This window comes from Sporothrix schenckii (genome assembly GCF_000961545.1).
Source record: "Sporothrix schenckii 1099-18 chromosome Unknown Cont47, whole genome shotgun sequence".
In the NCBI taxonomy this organism is placed as follows: Eukaryota; Fungi; Ascomycota; class Sordariomycetes; order Ophiostomatales; family Ophiostomataceae; genus Sporothrix; species Sporothrix schenckii.
Genome location: NW_015971148.1, coordinates 5,027,582 through 5,050,857, shown reverse-complemented (window position 1 = coordinate 5,050,857; position 23,276 = coordinate 5,027,582). Strand labels below are relative to the sequence as shown.

General features: G+C 58.3%; 7 protein-coding genes across 7 annotated transcripts; 4 read left to right on the top strand and 3 right to left on the bottom strand.

Moving 5' to 3' along the window:
• Positions 1-940: 940 nt before the first annotated feature.
• Positions 941-3,508, top strand: SPSK_03999 (uncharacterized protein; the record flags this gene model as incomplete). Its single annotated transcript, XM_016730814.1, has 3 exons — positions 941-1,008; positions 1,082-3,247; positions 3,367-3,508. The coding sequence occupies 3 exons, from the start codon at positions 941-943 to the stop codon at positions 3,506-3,508; spliced, it is 2,376 nt and encodes a 791-aa protein (XP_016586119.1).
• A 2,068-nt stretch (positions 3,509-5,576) lies between these two features.
• On the bottom strand, positions 5,577-5,921 carry SPSK_04685 (uncharacterized protein; the record flags this gene model as incomplete). The annotated part of the gene is made up of 1 exon (XM_016731485.1): positions 5,577-5,921. The coding sequence occupies one exon, from the start codon at positions 5,919-5,921 to the stop codon at positions 5,577-5,579; it is 345 nt and encodes a 114-aa protein (XP_016586118.1).
• A 1,001-nt stretch (positions 5,922-6,922) lies between these two features.
• Positions 6,923-10,194, top strand: SPSK_03930 (uncharacterized protein; the record flags this gene model as incomplete). Its single annotated transcript, XM_016730745.1, has 4 exons — positions 6,923-7,148; positions 7,227-8,995; positions 9,063-9,156; positions 9,245-10,194. 4 exons carry the CDS (start codon positions 6,923-6,925, stop codon positions 10,192-10,194), a joined length of 3,039 nt encoding a protein of 1,012 aa, XP_016586117.1.
• Positions 10,195-11,223: 1,029 nt separating this feature from the next.
• SPSK_04243 (L-lactate dehydrogenase (cytochrome)) lies at positions 11,224-12,759 on the top strand (the record flags this gene model as incomplete). Its single annotated transcript, XM_016731054.1, has 1 exon — positions 11,224-12,759. The coding sequence occupies one exon, from the start codon at positions 11,224-11,226 to the stop codon at positions 12,757-12,759; it is 1,536 nt and encodes a 511-aa protein (XP_016586116.1).
• A 317-nt stretch (positions 12,760-13,076) lies between these two features.
• SPSK_04037 (MFS multidrug transporter) lies at positions 13,077-15,327 on the bottom strand (the record flags this gene model as incomplete). The annotated part of the gene is made up of 6 exons (XM_016730850.1): positions 13,077-13,382; positions 13,464-14,082; positions 14,158-14,210; positions 14,289-14,476; positions 14,533-14,555; positions 14,639-15,327. The coding sequence occupies 6 exons, from the start codon at positions 15,325-15,327 to the stop codon at positions 13,077-13,079; spliced, it is 1,878 nt and encodes a 625-aa protein (XP_016586115.1).
• Positions 15,328-17,627: 2,300 nt separating this feature from the next.
• Positions 17,628-19,154, top strand: SPSK_04245 (UDP-N-acetylglucosamine--dolichyl-phosphate N-acetylglucosaminephosphotransferase; the record flags this gene model as incomplete). The annotated part of the gene is made up of 1 exon (XM_016731056.1): positions 17,628-19,154. The coding sequence occupies one exon, from the start codon at positions 17,628-17,630 to the stop codon at positions 19,152-19,154; it is 1,527 nt and encodes a 508-aa protein (XP_016586114.1).
• Positions 19,155-20,189: 1,035 nt separating this feature from the next.
• SPSK_03947 (uncharacterized protein) lies at positions 20,190-23,150 on the bottom strand (the record flags this gene model as incomplete). The annotated part of the gene is made up of 1 exon (XM_016730762.1): positions 20,190-23,150. One exon carries the CDS (start codon positions 23,148-23,150, stop codon positions 20,190-20,192), a length of 2,961 nt encoding a protein of 986 aa, XP_016586113.1.
• Between the last annotated feature and the right edge of the window lie 126 nt (positions 23,151-23,276).

Below are 23,276 nucleotides of genomic sequence, written 5' to 3'. Positions count from 1 at the left end.
GTCGCTGCTTCTTATTCTGGCCCTCGTGTAAACGCACTTTCCGTGCGACACAAGCTTGCAACGAATGTCGCAAGCTCCAAGGCAAGAACGAACCCCTCCTGCCAATGGCCATGGTGCCTTCCCGGATCGTGCTGTTGTGTCCTTCCAAACGCCAAGCTTTTACCCGCTACCAGCGCACGGGCCAATACAAGGCAACTGCCACCTGTGGCTCTGAGCTCGATTGCTATGACGCATTTTTGTTCTTTCTCAAGTCGTCCTACACTGTACTTATTCCACTCTGCCATGTCAGCTGAATCTGTCCCACCGTCTTCCTAGCGCCGCCGTCCAACTTCTGCCCCTTATCCCAATCTTTGTCGCTACATCGTATGAAAGGATCGGGAGTGGAGCCGTGCATCGAGTTTTAGCAGCTTCCGCCGTCCAGCTGGCGCGCATTGGCTTGGCTGATTGGCCGACATGCGGGGCTGCTCCTGCCTTACGTACGTAGTGACCAGCAACATGGCAGGAGCTGTAAGTCTCGCTGGTGACGTCCTGCCTTTTGTGCCAAGGCCCACACACTTCTGAGCTCCTTCCTGCACAGTTGGACGGCTCTTGGATCGAGCCTTTTCTGCTTCCTCTCTTTTCCTCTTTTCCTCTTTTCCTTTCTTCACTCTTCCTCATTGCGACGCGGCATCGAGGTTGGCAGCACCTCTCGTCCTGTAGCAAGCATTCCTATGATCCTTTCTCGACTCTCGCCTTGCACCTAAAACTCTCTCGGCTGCCGCCCTTCCTGCAGCTTCCTTTGTCCCTCCTCGAGCCGACCCCTCTGTTTCCTCGGCTTCATCTCCTCCTCTCGTGACGCTTCTTCTCTCGAGAGACTCACAGTTGCTTTTGCCAGAATTGGCTGTGTCCCTCGTGCTTCCAGCCTGCCCCGCCGACGCTCTTGGCGAGCTACCCGCTCACTATGGCCACCATCTCCGACATCTACGGCCCGGGTGCCGCCGACAAGCCAGAACTGAACAACAACTTCCAGTATGTCCACAGCGCCCCCGAGACTCTTCCTCTCCGCATCTAACTTTTTTTTCCCTTTTTTTCCCGCCCGCAGCGTCGACTATGTGATCCACTTCTTGATCCCGCCCAAGGAGCGCGACGAGGCCGAGGCTGCCTTCATCCAGGTCATCCAGGCCCTCGCCAGCGCCGGCTTTGCCACCGAGGTCCGCCCCGGCGGCGACCGCGCGTCCCTGCTCATCTTCTGCAAGATCGCCTCCGAGAAGCTGCTGCGCGCCCAGATCTACCGCAGCCGCCTCCAGGACTACCTCTACGGCATCCGCACTACCGCCCCGCCCAGCCGCAAGAACCAGGGCGGCGTCGAGGTCGACTACAACTCGTACTTTGCCGATGAGCCCGTCTCCGAAGCCGAGCGCCTGCGCCTCGCCTACCTGGTCATCAGCAAGCCCCGCGCCGAGGGCGGCGCCGGCATCACGCCCAAGGGCACGCTCGGCGCGTCTGCGTCGCCGGCCAAGGGCGGGCCCGGCGCGCGCCAGTCCAATGTGGCCGCGCAGAACAAGTTTGTCGCGTCCATCTTCCCGCTGCACGACCACGCCTTCAACCGCGCCTGGCTGCGCAAGTGGAGCACCAAGTACATGCTGGACGCCGCCGACCTCGACGCCATCCGCGACAAGTTTGGCGAGCGCGTCGCCTTTTACTTTGGCTTCATGCAGAGCTACTTTAGCTTCCTGCTGTTCCCGGCCGTCTTCGGCTTCTTTGCCTGGCTCGCCATCGGCCAGTTCTCGTGGGTCTACGCCACCGTCAACGGCCTGTGGTCCGTCGTCTTCTTCGAGTACTGGAAGAAGCGCGAGGTCGACCTCGCCGTGCAGTGGGGCGTCCACGGCGTCTCGCAGATCCAGCTGCCCCGCCCGCAGTTCCGCTTCGAGCGCGAGGCCAAGGACCCCGTCACCGGCGAGACCGTCAAGATCTACTCGCCCTTCCGCCGTTTGTCGTACCAGCTGCTGCAGGTGCCCTTTGCGCTCGCCTGCGTGGCCGTCCTGGGCAGCCTCATCATCCTGTGCTTTTCCATCGAGATCTTCATGACCGAGCTCTACAACGGGCCCTTCAAGCAGTACCTGACCTTCTTGCCCACCGTCCTGCTGACCGTCCTGCTGCCGCTGCTCACCGGCATCCTGACCAACTTTGCCGAGCAGCTGACCAACATTGAAAACTACGAGACCCAGGACGACCACCAGGCCGCCTTTGTGCAAAAGATCTTTGTCATCAACTTCATCACCTCCTATCTGCCCGTACTCCTGACCGCCTTTGTCTACGTGCCCTTTGGCAAGGTCCTCGTGCCCTACCTCAACGTCTTCCAGGCCGTCACGCACCGCCTCGCCGGCGCGCACAAGGGGTCTGCGGCCACCGACCACACCGCCATCCAAAAGGCCAACTTCCAGGTCAACACGCACCGCCTCACGCAGCAGGTGATTTCGTTGACGGTGACCGCCCAGATTGTCAACTTCTTGATCGAGGCCGTTGTGCCCTACGTCAAGCGCAAGGTCTTCAAAGCCGCCGAGGAGATTGCGTACCGCGGCCAGAGCGACGTCACGGCCAAGGACGCGCCCGAGGAGGCCGCCTTCCTCGAGCGCGTGCGCGACGAGGCCACCCTGGCCGTCTACGACGTCTCCATTGACTACCGCGAGATGGTTGTCCAGTTTGGCTACCTGTCGCTCTTCTCCGTCGTCTGGCCGCTCACCGCCTGCTCGTTCCTCGTCAACAACTGGGTGGAGGCCCGCTCCGACGCCATGAAGATTGCTGTCAGCAGCCAGCGGCCCATCCCCTGGCGCGGCGACTCCATCGGCCCCTGGCTCACCTCGCTCGGCTTCCTGTCGTGGCTCGGCAGCATCACGAGCGCCGCCATTGTGTATTTGTTCCGCAGCAACACCTTTGGCCCGGACCACTCGCCCTGGGACATCAAAGCCTGGGCCCTGCTGCTGAGCATCATCTTTGCCGAGCAGGTCTACCACACGGTCCGCGCCGTCGTGCACTATGTCGTCGCGAAGCTCGACAGCCCCGGCCTGCAAAAGGAACGTGCCGAGCGGTTCGCGCTGCGCAAGCGGGCGCTGGCGGAGTCGCTGGACGAGGACGAGGCCGAGAAGGCGCTGAGCCCTGGCGTAACGGGCGGCGTCGGTGTGACAGACGCCGAGAAGATTACGCGTGCGGCGGTCGAGGCCGAGGCGCGCGAGCTGGCGGTCAAGGGCCTGGACAAGCCGGAAGACATGTGAGTCATTTTGCTTCTCTCCCTCCCCTCCTCCCCCCCTCGATGGTCGTGATCAAAGACGAGGTCGTGGTTGGCTGTTTCTGGGTTTGCGTCGAAGAGGGCTAACGGTGTCGAAATAGATTCTGGCTGCGCCAGCGCGGTCCCTCCGAGTCTGTCCAGGTTGGTCGCTCCCTCATTGCCGAGTTCACCGACACGTCCAGCAACAATACCATCCACAATGGCAACACGACGACGGTTCCCGCACCGGTCAAGGAACTGTAGAAAGTCCTGATGCCGTTTGTCAGGGTGCTGGTGAACGTCGCGCCTAGCTTGCTTGCCGTATCGTTGTCGTCGGTGAGACAGAAAGGCACCCGCGCCTGGGCATGTGCGGGTGAGCGGGTGAGTTGGGGCGTTGTAAGGAGCTGTATTTTGGATGAATTGAAAATGACGTAGGCGGCGGGAAGCCGGGCTAGGTTTCTTTTTCTAGGCTACAAGGGTTTCTTTGGGTTTGGGATAGCTTTTCATTGCTTTTTGGGAACGAGTGGGAACGGAGGAATGATGTTCAACGGACTGGAAAGGAGCTCAAAATGGGGTAAATGCACTTGCAGGCATGTCATTGGTACCACTGCCGGTAATCAGGGGCTCTGTTACCAAAAACGGCATCTCTTCAAATACCACACGTGCTTCCATTTCGTGGTGATGTGTCGTCTTCGTTCCTTCTTCGCCATGTGGTCTCAGGGATCGTAGCCGAGTGGTTGGTTTTGACAAGAACCCGCATGAGCAGGACGATGGGAGGAACGGCAGTCCGGATGTAAGCGATCGGTATCTCGATGCGGCGTCGGTTCTGACAGACAGACAGGGGTACAGCATCCATGGTCTCTCGTTACAGAGGCCACCTGCTCGTGTGCTCATGTCTTGATAGCTCCCTCTAGCTTCCTTCGTCATGATCGAATTGGCTGGCTGGGAGCGAGCATTGGCCAAGCGGACTTGCACATGTCTCGAGACTTCGTCCTTGTCCTGTCCTCTGTAGACGAGGCCTGTTGAGTCACTCAGTGGCTTGAGCACAACACAGTCAATCAGGGACTACCGTATAGTAAGTGCCTATTGCCCTCGTGCCGCTGCTTGTCCAGTCCAACGACCTCGTGTCGGTGGAACGACGTCATGGTACCTAAATGCCGCCACCGAAGGGAACCGTTCTTCCCTTCCCTTCCCGTACCAATGGCGTCCGGGATCGTGTGGTGTTTGGACAACGCAAAAGGTGCATGGGTCGTTTCAGCCTTGGGAAGAGCCTTTCACCATAAATTATAGCGGGGAGCCAAGGGAAACCGAAAGGGAGAAACAAGACTGGGCGAGGACGGGCGCCAAGTTGCGACAGTCCTCCCTAGGCAGGTTTTCTGGGGCTGTCAAAGCCAAAATGGACACTTGTCGACTGTCGACCCCAGTCCTGTGCTTGATGCTGGGCCAATGGGGACCAGCTGCTGGCGGGCGTGCTCTCGCCCTGTAAGCCAATTTTCGACAAGCTCCCAAAGCCAAGACAAGCTGAGCATTATGCTTTTGCATTATCGACACCAGGCCGGGAGGCTGAGCAGCAGCTTTATTGATTTTTCCTGTCGCGTTTGTCATTTTCCCGCCAGTTGTGTCTGTCGACGACTAGCTTTTCGATAACAGCGCCAAGAGGTTCCTGTTGGACATGGTGGAAATGTGTTGGAGCATCTGTTGTCTGTTGTCGGCTCCCTGTAAGCCCCTATAGCACAGCCTCGAACAAACATGCAACTGCAAAATGTGCGCGTTGCCTTTCGCTCATTCGCTTCTGCCTGTCTTTCTCTGGCCTTTGGAGGCCTGCTTTGGGACCGCTAATTGAAGTCAGCCATGCCGTCTTGCGACGCATGCCATCTGCCATCTTCTGGTTTGCAGGCTTGCAATCTCTCCTTTTCTTTTGACACGAAACACACTGGCCGGGGTGCGCCTTGCCCTTTTGACTTTCCCTGGTAAGACTTAGGCCTTCTCTCCCTACCATTGTCCTTGCATCTACCATTGTCCTTGCATGTCCCAGGGGTAATAGCGAAATCCTCTGAGAGCTTCTACTTCTTGCCTTTGGGCCACTTCACTTGGTGTGCTTGTGCCTGACGGCGCTCTGCCTTTCCAGGAGGTTCTTGACCCGGCTGGTATCTCTTTGTTCCAGTGCGGTTGCAGTGGTTTGTGGAGTGTTTCTTCTCGGCCCAAAGACGTCGACGCAGAGGGGAACAGGGGAGCAGGGGAGCTCATGCGTCCATGTTGATAACAGTCTACAGCGTCCGCGCAAAGTGGATCGCCCTGTCACCTAGCTTTGATCAGAACTCTGTTAGTAAACTTAGTATCTTGTGTGGTCCATAAAAAGCATGGTAGAGGGGTTCCATGTGCGGCTCGGCAGGGTCAGACAGGGAGCATGCCGGAGCAGAGCTGGGGAGGGGAGAGGTTCAAGACAGGCATAACGAGGTGCGGAACGAGGCGCATGCCAGCCCCCCCTTCGTCGTCTCTGCAACTTGGCTGTCCAGTCCTGTTCTGTCGATGCATGGAGAGCTCGTGTTTCCGTCCTGTTGCCTTGAGGCTCAACTGGACATTGTCTGGTGTCCGGATCGAACTCACCGACAAGGCTACCATTGCGTTCTGGCATTTGAGGCCCGGCGTGTCCTGTTCTTGTCTTGTTCATGGGCATGTGTGAAGCGCGAAGCGCAATATTGCAATATTGATTTCAGTAAAAAGCTGAAGAGGGGCCAGGACACACGACAGAAAGAAACGCAGAGTAGTTCCTCGTGCATGTTCGCCCTCGTTTCCTCTTTCCTTACTTATTACAAGTGTCCTGCAAGCACCTTCCCGTTTGCTGGAACAACTCCCCTTGGCACCTTCTGTGCCCACTCCTGTCTGTCGTTTCTGCCTCGCAGCATTGGCTTCAATCAACTCATAAAGGTGCCCTGCATTACTTGCGCCTGCCTTCTCATTCTGCCTATCCTCTTCGTTCCTCCTTCCTCCTCTTGTGTTTTCGTCCCCTCTGCTGATCGGAAGCCCCTGCTGCTTTGGCACTTTCCCCCCTTCTCTGCACTTTCCTGTTCTGTCCTCAGCTGTGGCAGACAATCGTTCTTGCCTGCTCTTGACTCCCCCCTTTTCTCTGTCGTCTGGTTGGGCTGATCTCCCGCCCGCCTAGCGTGACGCTCGTGCACACTGCCTTCAAGCCTCTTTCCTTGAAGAGGAACGATATCTTGTCGCGCCTGCCTCTTTTGGCCAGGCAACTTTTCCTTCCTGCAACCGATCACCAACCCGTCTTACCCAGTCAGCGCTTTCCCTTGTCTCTGATATCTCCCCTGACCACGAATAAAGACAAAAGAACATTTCTAGAAGGTGCACCCCAGGTACCGGCGCAACCCCAACGCAGCTTCCTCCCCCCAGGGCGCGACTCGCTTGCAACACTGAAAGGCAGTCGCGGCCGGCAGGGGACGCACAAGACGCACCCAGCAAGGAGAGCATCGCCGATTCCTGACTTGTGAATACGTTGACCGTTTGTCAATATTATCTCCTGGCCACTTCTCAACCCCCCTCCCTCTTCCATCGACACTATTTACTGCCGTCGTCCCTCCTCTATTTTTTTTTCTTTCCTCTTCCTTTCCACTCTACTGCGCTCACCTCAAGACACCTGTCGTTTCACCTACCCACACCGCAGCCATGGACGAGGAGATCGACTTTCTTCTGCTCGGCCCTTTCGCAGAAATTGTCGAAAAGGCTCAGGCTGCCCTCGACACTGCCCAGGATGTCGACAATCAGGACATGGCCAAGGCGGCACAAGCGCTGCTCAAAGAAGGCGAGCGGGCCCGCAAGGCCCTCGAGCCTATTGCGAAGCGGAATCTGACGCTCTATGGCGAGAACTTTGTCACGGCCCTGAGAGATCATGGTGAGTTTCCCCGTGTTCCAGTTGCGGTGTTATAGTGTTTCGTTTTGTGTCCGACTTGCAGTAGACTAATACGCACAGATGGCGTTGCCGAGCACATTGACGCCCTCAACAGCCTCGTGTACGTCTTTGATGATTATACCGAACCGGACAGCTTCGACGCAGACAAGTTCAAGGAGCTCGGCAAGACGGCGCAGCAGACGACGCTACGTATCACGCCGATTCTGCGGCGGATGAAGCTCGAGGCACCGGCAGCGGCAGCAGCAGTCGTGGCACCTGGTAACTCGACACCTTCGACGCCGCTTGTCCCCCAGTCATCGCCCTTTTTCAACGCCGGCGTCTCGCGTGTCAACAGTCTCGGCGGCTACAGCGCGACCAGTTACTCCGGCGCACGCAGTCCCGGACCGGACGACGCCTTGGACCTGAGCGAGGGGAGTGGTGCACCGGGTGTCGTTGTTCCCAGCATGCAACGGTATGACACGGTTGTGCACGTGCCCGCGGATGCAGTGCCTCTGCCACAACAGCGCGAGGACGCACCACCGGTCATGGGCACCCAGGGCGGGCCGGACATGGGGTGGAACAACGGGCAGCCGCAGCAAGCACAAAACCCAAAAGGGGGCGCGTCTCCCGCGCTATCAAGACACTCAATCGCCAGCCCGACCATGTTGCCCACCATCCCCGAGCCAGCTCCACCGTCTCCCCCACCACCACCGTCCCTTCCCGAGCCTCCACCACCCGTTCCAGGTGTGAACCCCTGGCAGATTGGCGAGCGGCCCTCGGTGGACACCATTGCTGAAGGACAAGAGGGCGAGGAGCAGAGCAATGGTGGCGTGGGTGAGGGTTCTGGCCATGACCAGACGGAGGACGGAGAGGTGCCGGAACGGCGGCGGCGCATCTCGACACGGCCCGACTCGCCCACACTACCGTCACCAAAGGCAGCCACAGCCCCACAGTCGTCCAGCTTTGTGGTCCCACCACCACCGCCTCCAACATCTTCCTTCCCGCTGCCTAGTTCACCGCAGCAATATCCTCGGCGTCTCGACGACGGTGTAGACGCTTGGCAGCAGCAGGTGGCGCAGGGCTCCGACCCGTCGCCCCGTACCATGCCAGTGCGGCCAGAGCAGCTGTCGTCACCGCCCGTAAATGTGCCGGTCATGTCTGCGACGTGGTCGCTGCCGTCACAGCAGTCGGCAGCAGGGCAAAACTATGTCTTTTCCCAGCAACAGCAACAGCAACAGCAAGCGCGGCAGTCTCTAACCGGCCCGACATCGGCGGCATCTGGCTATATCTCGCCCCGACAGTCCCAGAGCAGCAACACGACGGCTTCGACGGCCAGCTCGACCAACGGGTCCGTGTTCAGCTTCGACTCGTACCTCAACGGACTCAGCAACCAGCTGCGCGACTCGTCTCTAGACCCAATCAGCCCCGTGGCGGGACCGACCACCGCGGTGGCTGCAAGCCCCAACTCGCCAGCCAGCCCGCAACCGCAGCTCTTGGCATCCTTCGCGTCTGGATCCCAACAGCAACAGCCACAACAGCCACAGCAGCCGCTGCAGTCGGAGATGAGGCCACCGCCAATACCGTTGAACGTGCCGCAAGCGCAACTCGATGAGCAGCCGGGCCTGGAGCCAATTCATCCGGTTGTCGACATTGACCAGGGCTTGATCCCAGTCGACAGCTCGAACAGCGAAGGTCTTGCTGGCGGTGCCAACGAGGAGCGTGTCGTACAACGCCGGACGGCGGACTGCAAAATTGGCCCTGGCAGCTCGTACCATCTTCTCAAGGGCTTCTGTGAAGGTGCCAGGGAGGTGCAACGCGGCCACGCCGGTGTGCGGCAGATTAAGAAGCTGGTACGAACCTCCAAGCCTAAGTTGACTTTTGTTCTCTCCTCGAATTTATTTGCTAACATTCAGACAGTCATACAGCGGAGCAGGCGCGTATGCCGCCAAATGCACACACTGTCTCTACGAGTTGCAGTGGTCTGAGGTCGACAAGGACCGCCAGAATTTGCGTACGTACCTTCTCCCGTTCGCCCCTGATGATTTCTGTTTTATATTTTCTGTTTTTGTTCGCAGTTGGCCCAAACTAACAGCGTACAGCAAATGCCAACTACCGTATGCATGGCATCGGCTTCCGTCTGCGGTTTTTGTCGAAATGCCATCTCCCGGCCAAGCAGGTGGACGACCCGCTGTATGCGTGCATCTTTTGTCTTCAAGAGGGCCGGACGCTCGAAGAGAGCGACGCCACCGTCTTCTTCACGCAGGGCCAGCTGTTTTCGCACCTGGCGCGCCACCCGCGGCCGCTGCCCGAGGTGTCGGGGGTCACGGTCATTGACGGCCCCGAGCGGCCCGAGCCATACCGCAATGACTATGACCTGCACTTTACCACACCGCCCGTGCCGTCGGAACTCGACGGCATCCGCCGCGAACTGCTGCAGCTGCCGACCGCCGTGGCCACTGAGACGTTCCGCAAAGCCCACAACGCGCTGCGGCGGCCGTTTGACGGCGCCGTGCCCATCCAGTTCCCCGTCGGGTCCAAGATTGTCGGCGTCGAGTTCCCGGCCAAGTACAAGGGCGAGTGGGCCGTGGGGTGGTTCGACAACGTGCGCGGCCCTTTCCCGGTGGAGCACATCCGGTTGGACCCGCCGCCGCGCAGCGAGATCCGCACGCAGGGCACGAGCGCGCTGCGGGCGACGGCGCGGTGGAAGTGGGCGTCGTCGAGCGCGTACCGGAACTCGGAGTGGCTCAAGCTGGACCGCAACGAGACGGTGACCAACATCATCTGGTCGCACCCAGAGCACTGGTGCTGGGCGGGCACGAACGCGCGCGGCAAATGGGGCTACTTCCCGCAGTCGCACATTGAGCCCAACTCGCTCAACGAAGGCCCACCGCAGGGCAGTGATGCGGCGAGCATCCTCAGCCAAGAGCGGGGCGGCGGCTTCTTGTCGCGGCTGCGCAGCCACAATGCCCACAACAACAGCAGCAGCAGTGCCACTTCGGCCAAGCGGCCGGTCAGCATTGCGAGCCAGTCGACATCGTCAACCCGGTGATGCGTTGCCGGCGTTTTATTTTGCCCTTTCGGAGCGTATATTTTTGGGATATGCATTGGATCTTTTGGTATAGATGCGATGGACTCGGCTTCGTATTGTACGTTGCATGTCTCTGGTTTGACATAGACTTCTTTTATTATTTCTTTTATTATTTTCCCTTCCTTCTTCTTTCTTCTTTCTTATCTTTTTGGGTCTCACATGCCACAATATGTTTATATACCCCGTTCATTCAGCGGCTTTTTCCTTTCAGACGTCATTTACTTGTTCTTTCTATCTCTCATGACGTGCCTTTATTTTTATTGTTCAACATTCTTATTTTGGTATTCGGTACTCCAGCGTTCTCGGAACTCGTTCAGGAGTGCAATGCGCCCAGCATCCTTGACTCTGCTAGGCACAACTCCTTCGGAACGTCGCGAGTTCTCATCACCACGTGAAGTTTCACAGACTCTATCTACGCAATACAGATGGAGGTGGCGGTCGCAATGTTCTGGCGGCCGTATTAGGCAATGTTTCCATTTCTGGTTTAGTGCCATCTCGATGTCCAAAGACTGCGGTCTGGCTGGTCCAGCAAGGACATAATTGCAGGCGATGGCTACACCAGAGTCCCAGGACCCAGCTTTTTTATTGGGGTCAGACCACGCCTCCCCGCAAAAATAGCCGACCACTGGAGCCACTCCGCAGAGGAGAAAGACGACGAAGGAGAGGAATAACCAGGAAATGCTTATGACCGTCGGACGAGCGCAAGGCAGGAGAGAACAAAGTGACGACAGACAGCGATTGGATGCAGCGCTTTTTGTGGATTGACTTGCACATGGTTGAAACTTTCTTTTATTTTTGTTTCGTTTTTATTTTACTTTCGTTTCCAATTCTGCTTTCCACGTTTCTTTCCAGCATTGTTTCTTCTCGACTTGAATCGACCTCCTCGTCTCTAGCTGTCGCTGCTTTTCTACGTCAACCATCTCAGCGAAGTCGACTCGCCGAGCAATACCCGGAACTCGGATCTCCCCTCTTCCCAGCACACACTGCAAAATGGCCTTGTCCGCAGCAGAAATCGGCAAGCACAACAGCGCCGACTCATGCTGGGTCATTGTGCGCGGCAACGTCTACGACGTCACCGAGTTCCTGCCCGAGCACCCCGGCGGCCAAAAGATCATCCTCAAGTATGCCGGCCGCGACGCCACGTCCGCCTTTGAACCCGTCCACCCGCCCGACACCCTGGACAAGTACCTCGACAAGTCCAAGCACCTGGGCCCCGTGGCCGACATGGACGCCGTCGCGGCGGCCGACAAGAACCGTAAGCGCACCCCCGAGGAGGAGGCCGAGGCCGCCGAGGACAAGGCCGTCGCGGAGGCCCGCGCCCTCATGCCGCCCGTCGACAGCTGCTACAACCTGCTCGACTTTGAGGCCGTCGCCCGCCGGGTCATGAAGCGCGGCGCCTGGGCCTACTACTCGAGCGCCGCCGACGACGAGATTTCGCTGCGGGAGAACCGTGCGGCCTTCCAGCGCGTCTGGTTCCGCCCGCGCGTCCTCGTCGACGTCGAGCGTGTTGACCTGTCGACGCGCATGTTTGGCGCGCGCGTGGCCGCGCCCTTTTACGTGACGGCCACGGCGCTCGGCAAGCTGGGCCACCCCGAGGGCGAGACGGTGCTGACCAAGGCTGCGGCGCGCCACCAGGTCGTGCAGATGATCCCGACGCTGGCCTCGTGCTCTTTTGACGAGATCATGGACGCCGCCGCCGGACCGGGCAACCCCTACCAGTGGCTGCAGCTGTACGTCAACAAGGACCGCGAGATTACGCGCAAGATCATCCAGCACGCCGAGGCCCGCGGCTGCCGCGCCCTCTTTATTACGGTCGACGCGCCGCAGCTGGGCCGCCGCGAAAAGGACATGCGCGCCAAGGCGGCGGCGCTGGGCGGCGGCGGCAGCTCCGTGCAGAAGAAGGAGGGCATGGCCTCGGACACGTCGCAGGGCGCCGCGCGCGCCATCAGCTCCTTCATCGACCCGAGCCTCTGCTGGGACGACCTGCCGTGGTTCCGCTCGGTCACGCGCCTGCCCATTGTCCTCAAGGGCGTGCAGCGCGTCGAGGACGTCGTGCGCGCCGCCGAGACGGGGCTCGTCGACGGCGTCGTGCTCTCCAACCACGGCGGCCGCCAGCTCGACTTTGCGCGGTCGGCGCTTGAGGTGCTGGCCGAGACCATGCCTGTGCTGCGCGCGCGCGGGCTCGACCGCCGCATCGAGGTGTACGTGGACGGCGGCCTGCGGCGCGCGACGGACATTTTGAAGGCGCTGTGCCTCGGCGCCAAGGGCGTCGGCATCGGCCGCCCCTTTTTGTACGCCATGTCGGCGTACGGCCTCGAGGGCGTGGACCGGGCCATGGCGCTGCTCAAGGACGAGCTGGAGATGGACATGCGGCTGGTGGGCGCGCGGACGGTGGACGACCTGGGCCCGGAGCTGGTGGACACGCGGTCGCTGACGAGCCACCCCAACGGCGTGCCGGACGACAAGCTGGCGCGCAAGGTGTACGACCCGCTGCAGGTGCCGGCCCAGCGGGACAGCAAGCTGTAAGCTGTAAGCTGTAAGCTGATACGCTGGTAAGCTGGTAAGCTGGCAAGCTGTATATAAAAGTTTAAAGAGCAAGGGAGTGCATACACGATAGAACATGTACAAAAAAGACCGAGCGGCAGCCAAATTCTTGTTTTTCCAATATTAATTGCTTTTCCTCCCCGTCTATCCTGCTTGTGCAAAAGCACAGTCGCTCGCTATGAAATCCCCAAGACAATCCAACAATGCACGGGTGTAAGGTGTAAAAGATCCAAAAGAAAACTCAAAAAGCCAAGAATAAGACCAGAGTAAATCAAATGCGTATGCCTTTCCTACCCTTTTCACAGATCCAGAGGGAAGCGTTTCCGCAACGTACCGCCAAAGCGGTAGATCAGCAGCGGCACGGGGATGAGCGCAATGCAAATAAAGCCCAACAAGCTGTTGCCCCAACCCACACCCAGCGTGGCGTACATGGTCGGGCCCGCCAACGGCAAGAAGGCGGCCACGACGGATCGGAAGACGGTAAAGGCGGCGGTGGCGCTCGCGGCATAGTGGCCGTAGGCGTCGATAACATAGGCCTGGGACGGCTGCCAGACGCCAATAACAGCAAACCCGTACGGGAACAGGCCGAGCACGGGGACGATCCACTACACTGTTAGAACCCAACACCGGTAGCCAAACAAAAAGGAAAGATAAAAAAAAGGGGGGGCGGGGGGACTGTGACATACGTGGACTTGCTTGTCGGCGGACCAGCCGTACCAGAAAAAGGTAATGGGCAGGCAGCAGGCAAAGTAGATGCAGTCAACGAGGCGCATTTCCGGCTCGTAGACGCCGCCGTTCTTCTTGGTCAGGCGGATGACGGTGCTGTCGGAGATGTTGGCAAAGAGGAGGAGGCCAGCGCAGTATCCAAGACCCATGGGGATGTACACGAGCCCGGTGATGCCGATGCTCCAGTGGTAGCCCTCCTGGAAGACCATGGGGATGGTGTTGAAGAGCAGGTAGAGGACGCCGTACGCGAACGCCGTGTAGATCGAGATGACGAGCAGCACGGGCGACATGGCGAGCATCTTGAGCGGGCGGATGAGGCCCAGGAGCAGGGCGCGGCGGGTTGTGGGCCGGGGCTTGTCCGGGTTGTCGTAGCAGCTGCGCAGGTCGTTGCGGCCCAGCTCCTTGGCGAGGCGCGTGACTTTGCGGCGGATGAGGACGTGGTGGCTGGTTTCGGAGCTGAAGACGGCAATGACGATGGTGTTGATGGCGCCGGGGATGAGGACGATCCAAAAGTCCCAGCGCCAGCCGATGGTCTGGGCAATCCAAGCACCGGCAATGGGACCGACGGACGGGCCGATACTGCAACGGGGACCAACGTCAGTAAGAGGCTGCAATGGGGGATAAACAAACAAGAAGGGGATGGCGCGGGCTTACAGCGGGCCGACGGTCCAGATGGACAAGGCCAAGCCTCTCTCTTCGATCGGGAACTATGTCTAGTCAGTCCTCAAGATCTGCATGCTTTTTCTGCTTTTCTTTTCTTTCTCGTCTGCCACCGGCCGACTTACAAGATCACCAATCACGGCACCGCCCAAACTTATGCACGCACTGCCACCAATGCCAGCCAGGACCCGGAACACGATCAAACTTTGCAAGGACGGTGCCAGCGCGCAGCCAATCTGCCAGGCACAAAAGAAGATGTTGGAGGCCGAGAGCACGACGTGGCGGCCATACAGCTCGGACATGCCGGCAAGAACTGTTTGCGGTTAGTGGTGCGGAAGTGGTACATAGGATACAATCGGAGTGGCCTACATAGTGGTCCTACAGCATAGCCTCTGTACGAGTGGTAGATGGTTAGCTTATCGTCCGGCATCTGCAAGAAAGGACGGGTCGAGTGGGCCAGTGGACAACCACGCACAAGAGATAGATGCTCACGGCCAGTGAGCCAGTCGTCAAGTCGTCGTTGTTGAAGTCGGCATCCATGTACTTAATGCCGGGCGCCAGGATGGACGACGCAAAGGGCGTCATGAGGGTCATGCACGCCAAAAAGACAATGAGGAGCCACTTGCGGCGCGGCGCAAAGTTGAGCGGGTAGTGGGGGTCGTCGGGCGCGTCCCATCCGACGATGCCCTTGTCCAGGTCCATGAGCGGGATCGGCGACGCGGCGAGGCGTGCAGCGGCCGCGGCGGCCCTGTTGGCGTTGCTCATTCTGCTGCGGACCGCCGAGCTGGCGTTGCTGGCTATGCGTGACAGGGTGGCCGAGATACGGCTGCCGCTTGGGTGGTGGACGACCTCGTTCCCGTCGAGCCGTGCCTCGTCCTTGTCGACGATGCCGGCGACGCCCTTTTCGGCCGCTGAGAGGCCGGCGGCATCGACCTGCTCGATCGCGACAACTTCGTACGGGCTCACATTGCGGGTGTCGTCGCCATCGTCGCCGTTGTTGTCGTCGTCCTCGTCTGTTGTATCCTCGTTGTCGTCTGTGATCTCGTTGTTCGTCTCCTTAGTCTGTGTTGAGATGGTCGGTTCTGTTGATGGTGCCGTTGTTGCGGGCGGTGTTGAAGCGCCTGGGGCAGGTCCCAGAGCCACCTTTTCTTCGTCGGCTGCCATGCTGTCAAGGTACGAAGCAACTTGATTGATGCTCCGTTTGAGAGGTGGGAGAGAAGAGGGAGAGAGACGGGAAGTGGGAGGTGGTGCCTTTAACGGTCAGATCGTCTCGATGCACTCGCAGTGGGGGCCACACACACAAGCATTCGACCGGGGCACCCTGGCGTGTGTGGGTGTTGGACCTGAACCAAGCGGTCTGTGAAGCTCCGGCGGTTCGAGTGCGCTTCGGCAGCTTTTGCTTACTCGGGACGATCCTTTACTTTTTTGCTTTTCGCTGCATGCATCGGGCATTGGTGTCCGCGCTGACACCTGGGCCCTGCTGTTGCTTTCAGCCCGGCGTCGGCTTGCGCTCGTCAGTGTAATAAACACAAAAATGCCACCAGAAGAGCGTTGTTCGTTGGTGTGGGCTCGTTTGGGAGGATGTTTAGAATTGAGAAATACATGTCATCTATGGGAGAAGGAAAAAGGGGGAAGCAAGAAAACAGAAGAGGAAAGGGTTGGTGACAAGAAGCCGTGACTTGTGAAATCAAAACGGGAAAGAGTGACTCGGCCATGGGTTTCCATCGCAGCTTCCCAACTCGGCTTTATTTTCTTTCCTTCCCAATTCTGTTCTTTATCCTCGCTCCTTCCTCCCCTGCCTTCTCGCGGCCATTTTGGTGCGTTGCGTGCGTTGCGTCTTACATGGCTGACGTGCTCGGCAAATAGGTGCCGGAACACGGCACAGTACAGCGCGCATCGGAGTGAGATAATTTCGTACACACGAATAGCTAGTTGTACAACAAAGACAAATAAAAACCAGTCAAGGAAATACGCCATTGTCCCATGCATGGCCGTTGCGCTCTTCCCCCAAAATTTGTGTGGTGCGGCCCGTGCAAGCCCGCAGACGGAAGGTGCAACGAAGGGGAAGGATAAGAGGCGGTGGACGGAAGGCGCTAACTCCATTTTATATCCGCACTTTGTATGTAGTAATTACATGTCAAACACAAGCACTGGCCTAGATGGACGACTGACTGGTGCGCCGGATGTGAATAGGCCCATAACTCCGCATGGCGCAGAGAAAAAGAAGAAAAGGTACAGAATAAAGCAGGGAATAAAAGAACCGAAAAGGGTAAAGACGGCTTTAAACTACGCCGAGCGCCGAATCATTCCAACCCCGGTATGCAACGTCCCGCAGAAGTGTCTCGGGCCGCGAATATGCTTCAAGCCTGCGTCTGTTAGGAACCTTGCTTTATCTTGGGAGTCGTCTGCCACGCGGTGTCTCATAAGGACGTGTGTCCTATTACTTTGCATATTATCAAGCCCATATTGAGTAGCCACACAATGTGGGGGGTTCGTGGTTGCAGCTTTCGGAATGGACGGCACGGATCTAGAGACGACAAGGAAGGAACGAATCGCGACGGGGTATAAAGCGCCGCGGGAAAGAACAACCATGCCCAAGCAGGCCCGTTTCGTAGGCGGAAGTAGAGGTCGCTGGGTCTGTGGACGAGGGCAGATTTATCTTAACTACTTTGCCATTGGAGACTGAGACTGACGGCTGGAGATGTAGACAGAAGACAGACATGATAAACTTGCATGCCGCCCAAGTCAAAACGTTGGGAGAGAACTGAGCGACTGGATGGCAAATTGCTGGGCAGGAGCGGCCTGCATCCTTCTCTGTTTCTTCTCTCGATGTCGATTTTGCACAACTCCTACATCGTATATCGAATGCTTGGCCAATCACGCAAGCCAGCCGCAGCACCGGATGCCACTAACATTTGCCCTTGGGTGCTAACAGTAGCGCGAAACGGGTCGCCCAGTACCCGTGGCCAGGCCCTAAGACAGTAAAAATACAGGCTAGTATGACCGTAAATTGCAGGTACCAGCTGCTGTGGGGCATTTTGTCACTTAAACGTTAACGCCACGTCACAGTGCAGCGCCCACGGCAGGCGCGTTCGCGCCCGTTCCTGCCACTTTTTGTCGACACGCAAGAACAGAAGGAAGCAGGCACATCAAGCTGCAAGCTGTCCATTGGCTCCTGCTTCCTAATCGAGACAGCACCGTTGCTTCCAACAACCACAACGCCTCAATTCGACGTCACTCGACAACGGCGTCTTCTTTTCGGCATCAACAACCTGGCCTCGACCATCTTGCACCTCGAATCTCGTACGTCTCTTTGTCGTGGCCGTTGCCGCGGCCGGCAGCAGATCTCGAACACGGCGTCGCCAAGACCGCGCCACCTGCGTCACGTCCTCGACCTCGACCTTGCTTCATTCTCCTCGAAGCTCTCCTCCTCCCCCCTCCGTTTCTCCCTCCATCTCCTCGCAATGGTGTCCTCGGCCTCGTCGACGCGCGCCGCGTCTCCCAACGGCCACGCCCACACGCCACCCCCGCCACCCCCGACCACGCTGAAGCAGGAGAACGCCGCCTTGGCGGCCGGCATCCCCAGCAGCCTCTCCCCGACCGAGACCTACAGCCTGCTCGCCCTGGCCGTCGCCTGTGCCACCGTCCTCGGAAACACCGTGCGCCGCGAGGACGGCGCGCCCTTGACCGCGTCGCTGGCCCTCAGCGGTATCGCCTTCGCCGCGAGCTACGCCATGATCCGCTGGCTGGGTCCGTCGTTTGTGCGCGCGGGCATCAAGGGCGCCGACCTCAGCAAGGCGAACCGCCGCACGCTGCCCGAGTGCATGGGCGCCGTGTGCGCCGTCGTGTACCTGCTGGCCATCATCGTCTTCATCCCCATGCCCTTCTACAAGGACATCGTGGCCGCCACGAGCGGCGGCGGCAACCGCGACGTCGTCTTGCCCGACGTCCCCGCCGCCCACGTCGAGCAGGGCCGCCTGCTGCACCGCTTCCCGCACTCCAAGCTGGCCTCGTTTCTGTCCGCCATCATCTCGCTGCAGTCCATCACGCTGCTCGGCATCGGCGACGACCTGTTTGACATCCGCTGGCGCCACAAGTTTTTGATCCCCGGCTTTGCCGCCATCCCGCTGCTGGTCGTCTACTTTGTCGACTTTGGCGTCACGTCCGTCGTCGTGCCCACGCCCCTGCAGCCGTACCTCGGCGAGCTCGTCCACCTCGGCCCGCTGTACTACCTCTACATGGCCGCCGTCGCCATCTTCTCGCCCAACAGCATCAACATCCTCGCCGGCATCAACGGCATCGAGGTCGCCCAGTCCGTCGTCGTCGCCGCCCTCCTCGTCTTCAACGACGCCCTCTACCTGCTCGCCGGGCCCTATCCCCACCCGGCCACCGACAGCCACCTGTTCTCGCTCTACTTTCTGCTGCCCTTTTTGGGCGTGTCGCTAGCCCTGCTCGCCCACAACTGGTACCCCGCCCGCGTCTTTGTCGGCGACACCTACTGCTACTTCGCCGGCATGGTCTTTGTCGTTGTCAGCATCCTCGGCCACTTTTCCAAGACCCTCGTGCTCCTCCTGCTGCCCCAGATTGCCAACTTTGCCTACTCCGCGCCGCAAATCTTCGGCCTCGTCCCCTGCCCCCGCCACCGCATGCCGCGCTTCCACGCCCGCACGGGCCTGCTCGAGCCCTCCGTCACCGTCTGGCGCCCCGACCGCCAGCCCCGCGCCCCCGTGGCCTGGGCCCTGCGCCTGCTGGCACGCCTGCGCCTGCTGCGCCTGACCACCGACCCCGCGGACCCGGCCGTGATCCAGGAGACGTCCAACATGACGCTCCTCAATCTCTGGCTGGTGTGGCGGGGCCCGCTGCGGGAGGACCGGCTGGCCCTGGAGGTGGTGGTCATGCAGGCCTGCGTCGGCCTGTTTGGCCTGTTTGTGCGGCACCGGTTGGCCCTGTTGATTTTCAAGGAGGACAACCTGGGTGCTGTGCGGTATTAAGCATGGCAAAGGGAACGATTGCGAATGCGAATGCGAATGTGGCTGGAGAAAGGGGCTTCGTGTTTTCATACCTTAAAACGGCGTCAATCTCTAGATTGACACAGGCGTTTACGGATTTATCTTGCAGCGTGTTTGTTTTTTTCGACTACGAACGCAGGGCCATGCGATAGACAGAGTAGGGAATCATCTACAGTGGCAACAATAACTCAGATATAAAGCAGTTTCGTAAATACACACCATACTGCCTCTTACGTGCAGTGAGCAACTTTAGTAAGGTGAGAGAACGAGGAAAGCTGTACCCAGGTATAAGACAATACAATTGGTATATCAAAAGGACCCAGCGTGATCGAATCCTCCTCTCCTAAACAGCCGTGTGGAAGGAGAGCCAAAACAAGTACTGATCTCCAAAATACGCAGACCTAAATCACGATAAAAAGAGTAGCAAAGAGAGGCTGGGGAAAGCAACAGGCATTTCCACCGGAGGCTAATTCCATTTCCCGTGCACATACATACATACATTGACAAGGAAGGTAGGTAAGACGAACTGAGAAAAAGGGAGGAACTGAAGCAGAAAAAGAAAAAAGATAAAAAGGAAAAATAAGTAAAGTAAAGCATATCCCCATTGTGTGCCTGAACCCATTTTGTTTTCCCTTTTTTGTTCCTCCCCAAAAAGGGAAGAAAACCCGAATAATAACAACCCACGTTCCCGCTGTTTTGTTTTGTTCTCCAAACCGAGAGAGCGATATCATAATCAACCACGAACGCCATTTGTTTTGGGGTTCGAGCACATATCAATTAAACTCCTTACGCCCCGTTCCACCCAAAAAAAAGGTAATAATAAAAATAAAACAAAAGAAAAGAGAAAAGGAAAACGAGGATCGAAGGATACGTTGCCGTAGCGCCACATAAAAATACTGCCAAACCAATAATGAAGGTCCAACAAGAAAGAAAAGAGGAGAGTATGAAAGAAAATGAGGTGAAGACGCGTATTGCTGGTGTAGCGGTAGCGTAACATCGTTTGCCGTGTCATTGCAGTTAAGAAGATGCAGCCGGAGGGGCTGACGGAGTCTTCGTTGCCGTTTCGGTCTCGGTTGGTGGAGGCGGTGCGTTTTCTGTGCCAATAGGTGGCTTAACTTCGTCCGGGCTCGATAGAGACGGTTTCAATGTCGTTGGTGGCCGGGCTCCTGCAGCCTTGCGGCTCTTGGTGTAGTCGCTGAGGCTCATCTTCTTCTTAATGGGACTCGGCGTCACAACAGGCGAGCCAAACGGGTTTCCGCTGGTCACAGCAAACGGTGACTGGACTATGGATGACGCCGTCAGAGGCGTCGTCGCGCTGTTCATTTGTGACAGAGAGGCATCGCTGAACGACGGCACCTTGGGCAGCTGAACACGAAGGTCCGGCGATCTCTTAATCGGGACGTCAATGCCACTGCCTCCACCGTCAACAGGCTCAATCTTGGCGGTGATAGCATACGTCGAAGCATCGGCCTGAGTCACAGAGCTCGGGGCATCAGGCATTGCGACGTCGCCGTTGCCGCCGCTTGATGGCAGTGCCTGTGCCATCACCGACACCTTATCCTCGGGAGCGGTTGGTGAATCAACGTCCATCTTGGGCGAGACGGCTGGCACAGCAAGTTCGTCATACCGCGCACGGCTTCTGTAGTTGAGCAACCGGCGCGAAAGCGAGATCACACGACGTTTGGGGCGCGGCGTGGGAGGCTTCTCGCTGTACCATTCACCCTCCGTTGGGTCTGTCTGGGTTTCTGCATCACGGTAGCCTGCAGAGGGGCCAGTTGAGGTGTGTCGCGAAACACTATATGTGGAGCCGCCGACGGCCGCCGACAGCGACATAAATCCTAGGCCGTTGCTGACGCTCATCAAGTTAGGAGAGGTAGCACTGGCAGGCGATCCCGACTTGCTGCGTGACGTCTCGGCGTCGATGTACCGGTGATTCGCAGTACCGTTGGGAAGTTCGTGGTGATCACCAGGCTGCGCTGGCGAGCTCTTCGCCCGGGATTTTCCAGAATGGCCAGTCGCCGACACACTCGACCGTTCTGTGCCGTCGGATGTGCGCTTCTTTTTCTTGGGCTGCTGTTGCTCAAGGCGGCGGAACGAGTCTTCCACCATGGCGACTTTTCGCTTGTCGCGGTCGGTGGGCTCCGTCAATATGCCCAGAGTGTCGAACGATCCCTGCCGCGGGGCGGGGGTCATGTCGCGGCTGGGCGGCTTGCTGCGCGATGATGTTGACATTTTGTCTGTTTCGGGGAAATCTTCTGGGTGGCCTTCGCTAGCGGCACGACTGTTTGTCGCGTGGCCAGTGCTTGTGGGAGACAGGGCGTGAGACTTGGTCTTTCGCGATGTCTTCTTTTTCCCGTGGCTGTTCCGTGCGTGTTGCGCTTTGCCGCCGTACAGGCGGTGGAAACGGGCAAATGCACATTCAGGGCCTAACTCGCAAGCACAACCACCGTACCGAGAGAGGATCAGAGACACCCAACGTGCAATGTTGTTGTACTCGGCTTCCTCCACCTCACTGTCGTCGTGGCTGCTTTGGTCGTCGTCGCCGAGGCCAAGAAGGCGAAACAAGCGTCCCTTGTGGTCCTGTGGCAGCCGAAAATCCCACGGAATCGTAATCTGCTCGTCCACGCCAATCGGTCGATCGCTGACGAGCCAGAAATGGTATTCAGATCCGCCCGACAGGAACGTGTCCAAGATCGCGTTGGGCCGGCAGCTGCGACGAACGTAGCGGGCGAGAGACCCTTCTCTCCGCGTGTCAATGTAGAGGGGCAATAAAGGATGGAAAAAGACAAAAGGAAGCGGGCACGACAGCTCCTCGTAGCGGTTGGAAGGAATGGAACAGTAATCGTTTTGGAAACCGACTTGGCCATTCAGCTCCATGAGAGGGACGCCCTTATCGACAGCCACGGACGTGACCAAGTACCTCAAGTGCAGAACCGTGTCCTTGTCCAGCGCGCGCTTCTTAACGTCAACGCGGGGGGGCCGCCGAAGTGCGTCGATATAGGGGGGCGGTTTGAAAATGTCGAAAAACTTCTGCCCTGTCTCTCTCAACATGCGCTCGGGCTCACGGAGCCAAACTGAAGTCGCGTTTGACACGGCAAGACTGGCGAATGAGTTGGTCTGGACAGTCTGGGCGGAATCCTGGTCATTGCACAGGTTGTGCAGGTCGCTGGAGTAGCCGTAGAATTCTGTGCCTTCGGGAAGATCGGGTGGTGTTGTGGCCGGACTTAACGGATGACTAGCCTGTATTGATGCCCTCGCAGCCGAGTAGGACGGACTTCTCTTAGAATGGGATCCGCCCACGGACTGGCTCGACTTGTGGGAGCTCTTCTTCTTGGACGATTGGTTTGCGTGTTGGCCCGTGCCGTCAGAACCAGGATGCCTGGCGACGTCGCTGGCGGACGTCGAATGGCCGTTGATTTGGAGATCGCTTGGTTTCGGCTTCTTTTTGTGGCTGTGGCTGTGCCCTTTGGATGGTGGGCGTTTTGATTTTTGATGGGACCCGGCCCCAGCCCCGGCCTCGGCGTTGACCGCCTGTAGCCGCTGTTTTTGGTATTCGATGGCGTGCGCGATATTCAATTGCCGCGGTTTGCACTCATGGCACGCGTGCGCAAACTCTTCACGCGTCGCTTCTTCGCTGTTGTTTGGGTAGAAACACTCAATGTGTTGCCACGAGTCGCAAATCTCGCAGTAGATTGTGTTTCCGTCGTCGCCTGTGAAGCCACAAATGCACTTTATTGTGTAAGGCTCCTCCTCTGCAGCCGACTCCGCCTTGGTGACAGGCGCAGCATTGTGTGTTGGTGATGTTAAGGCGTTGGCAGCCACGGGAGTTTTGGGGTGTGAAGAGGCAGCTGCAGAGGGAAATGTCGGAAGCGGAGCGTATTCTTTCGGGAGAGGCGTAGGCGAGAGGGGGTTGAGAGGAGGAAGGCTCGGGGTTGAGAGCGCGGTCTGTGTGGACGGCGGTGGGTGCTTTTCTGTCATAATCCAGGAGAGACCTCGCTGAAGGGGAGGGTTGCCGTAAAGGAGGGTTGCAAAGGGGATTGAAAAGTTATGTCTTTAGTTGTGATAACATGACTGGGTCAAGCGCGGTAGTACGTGTCGCGAAGA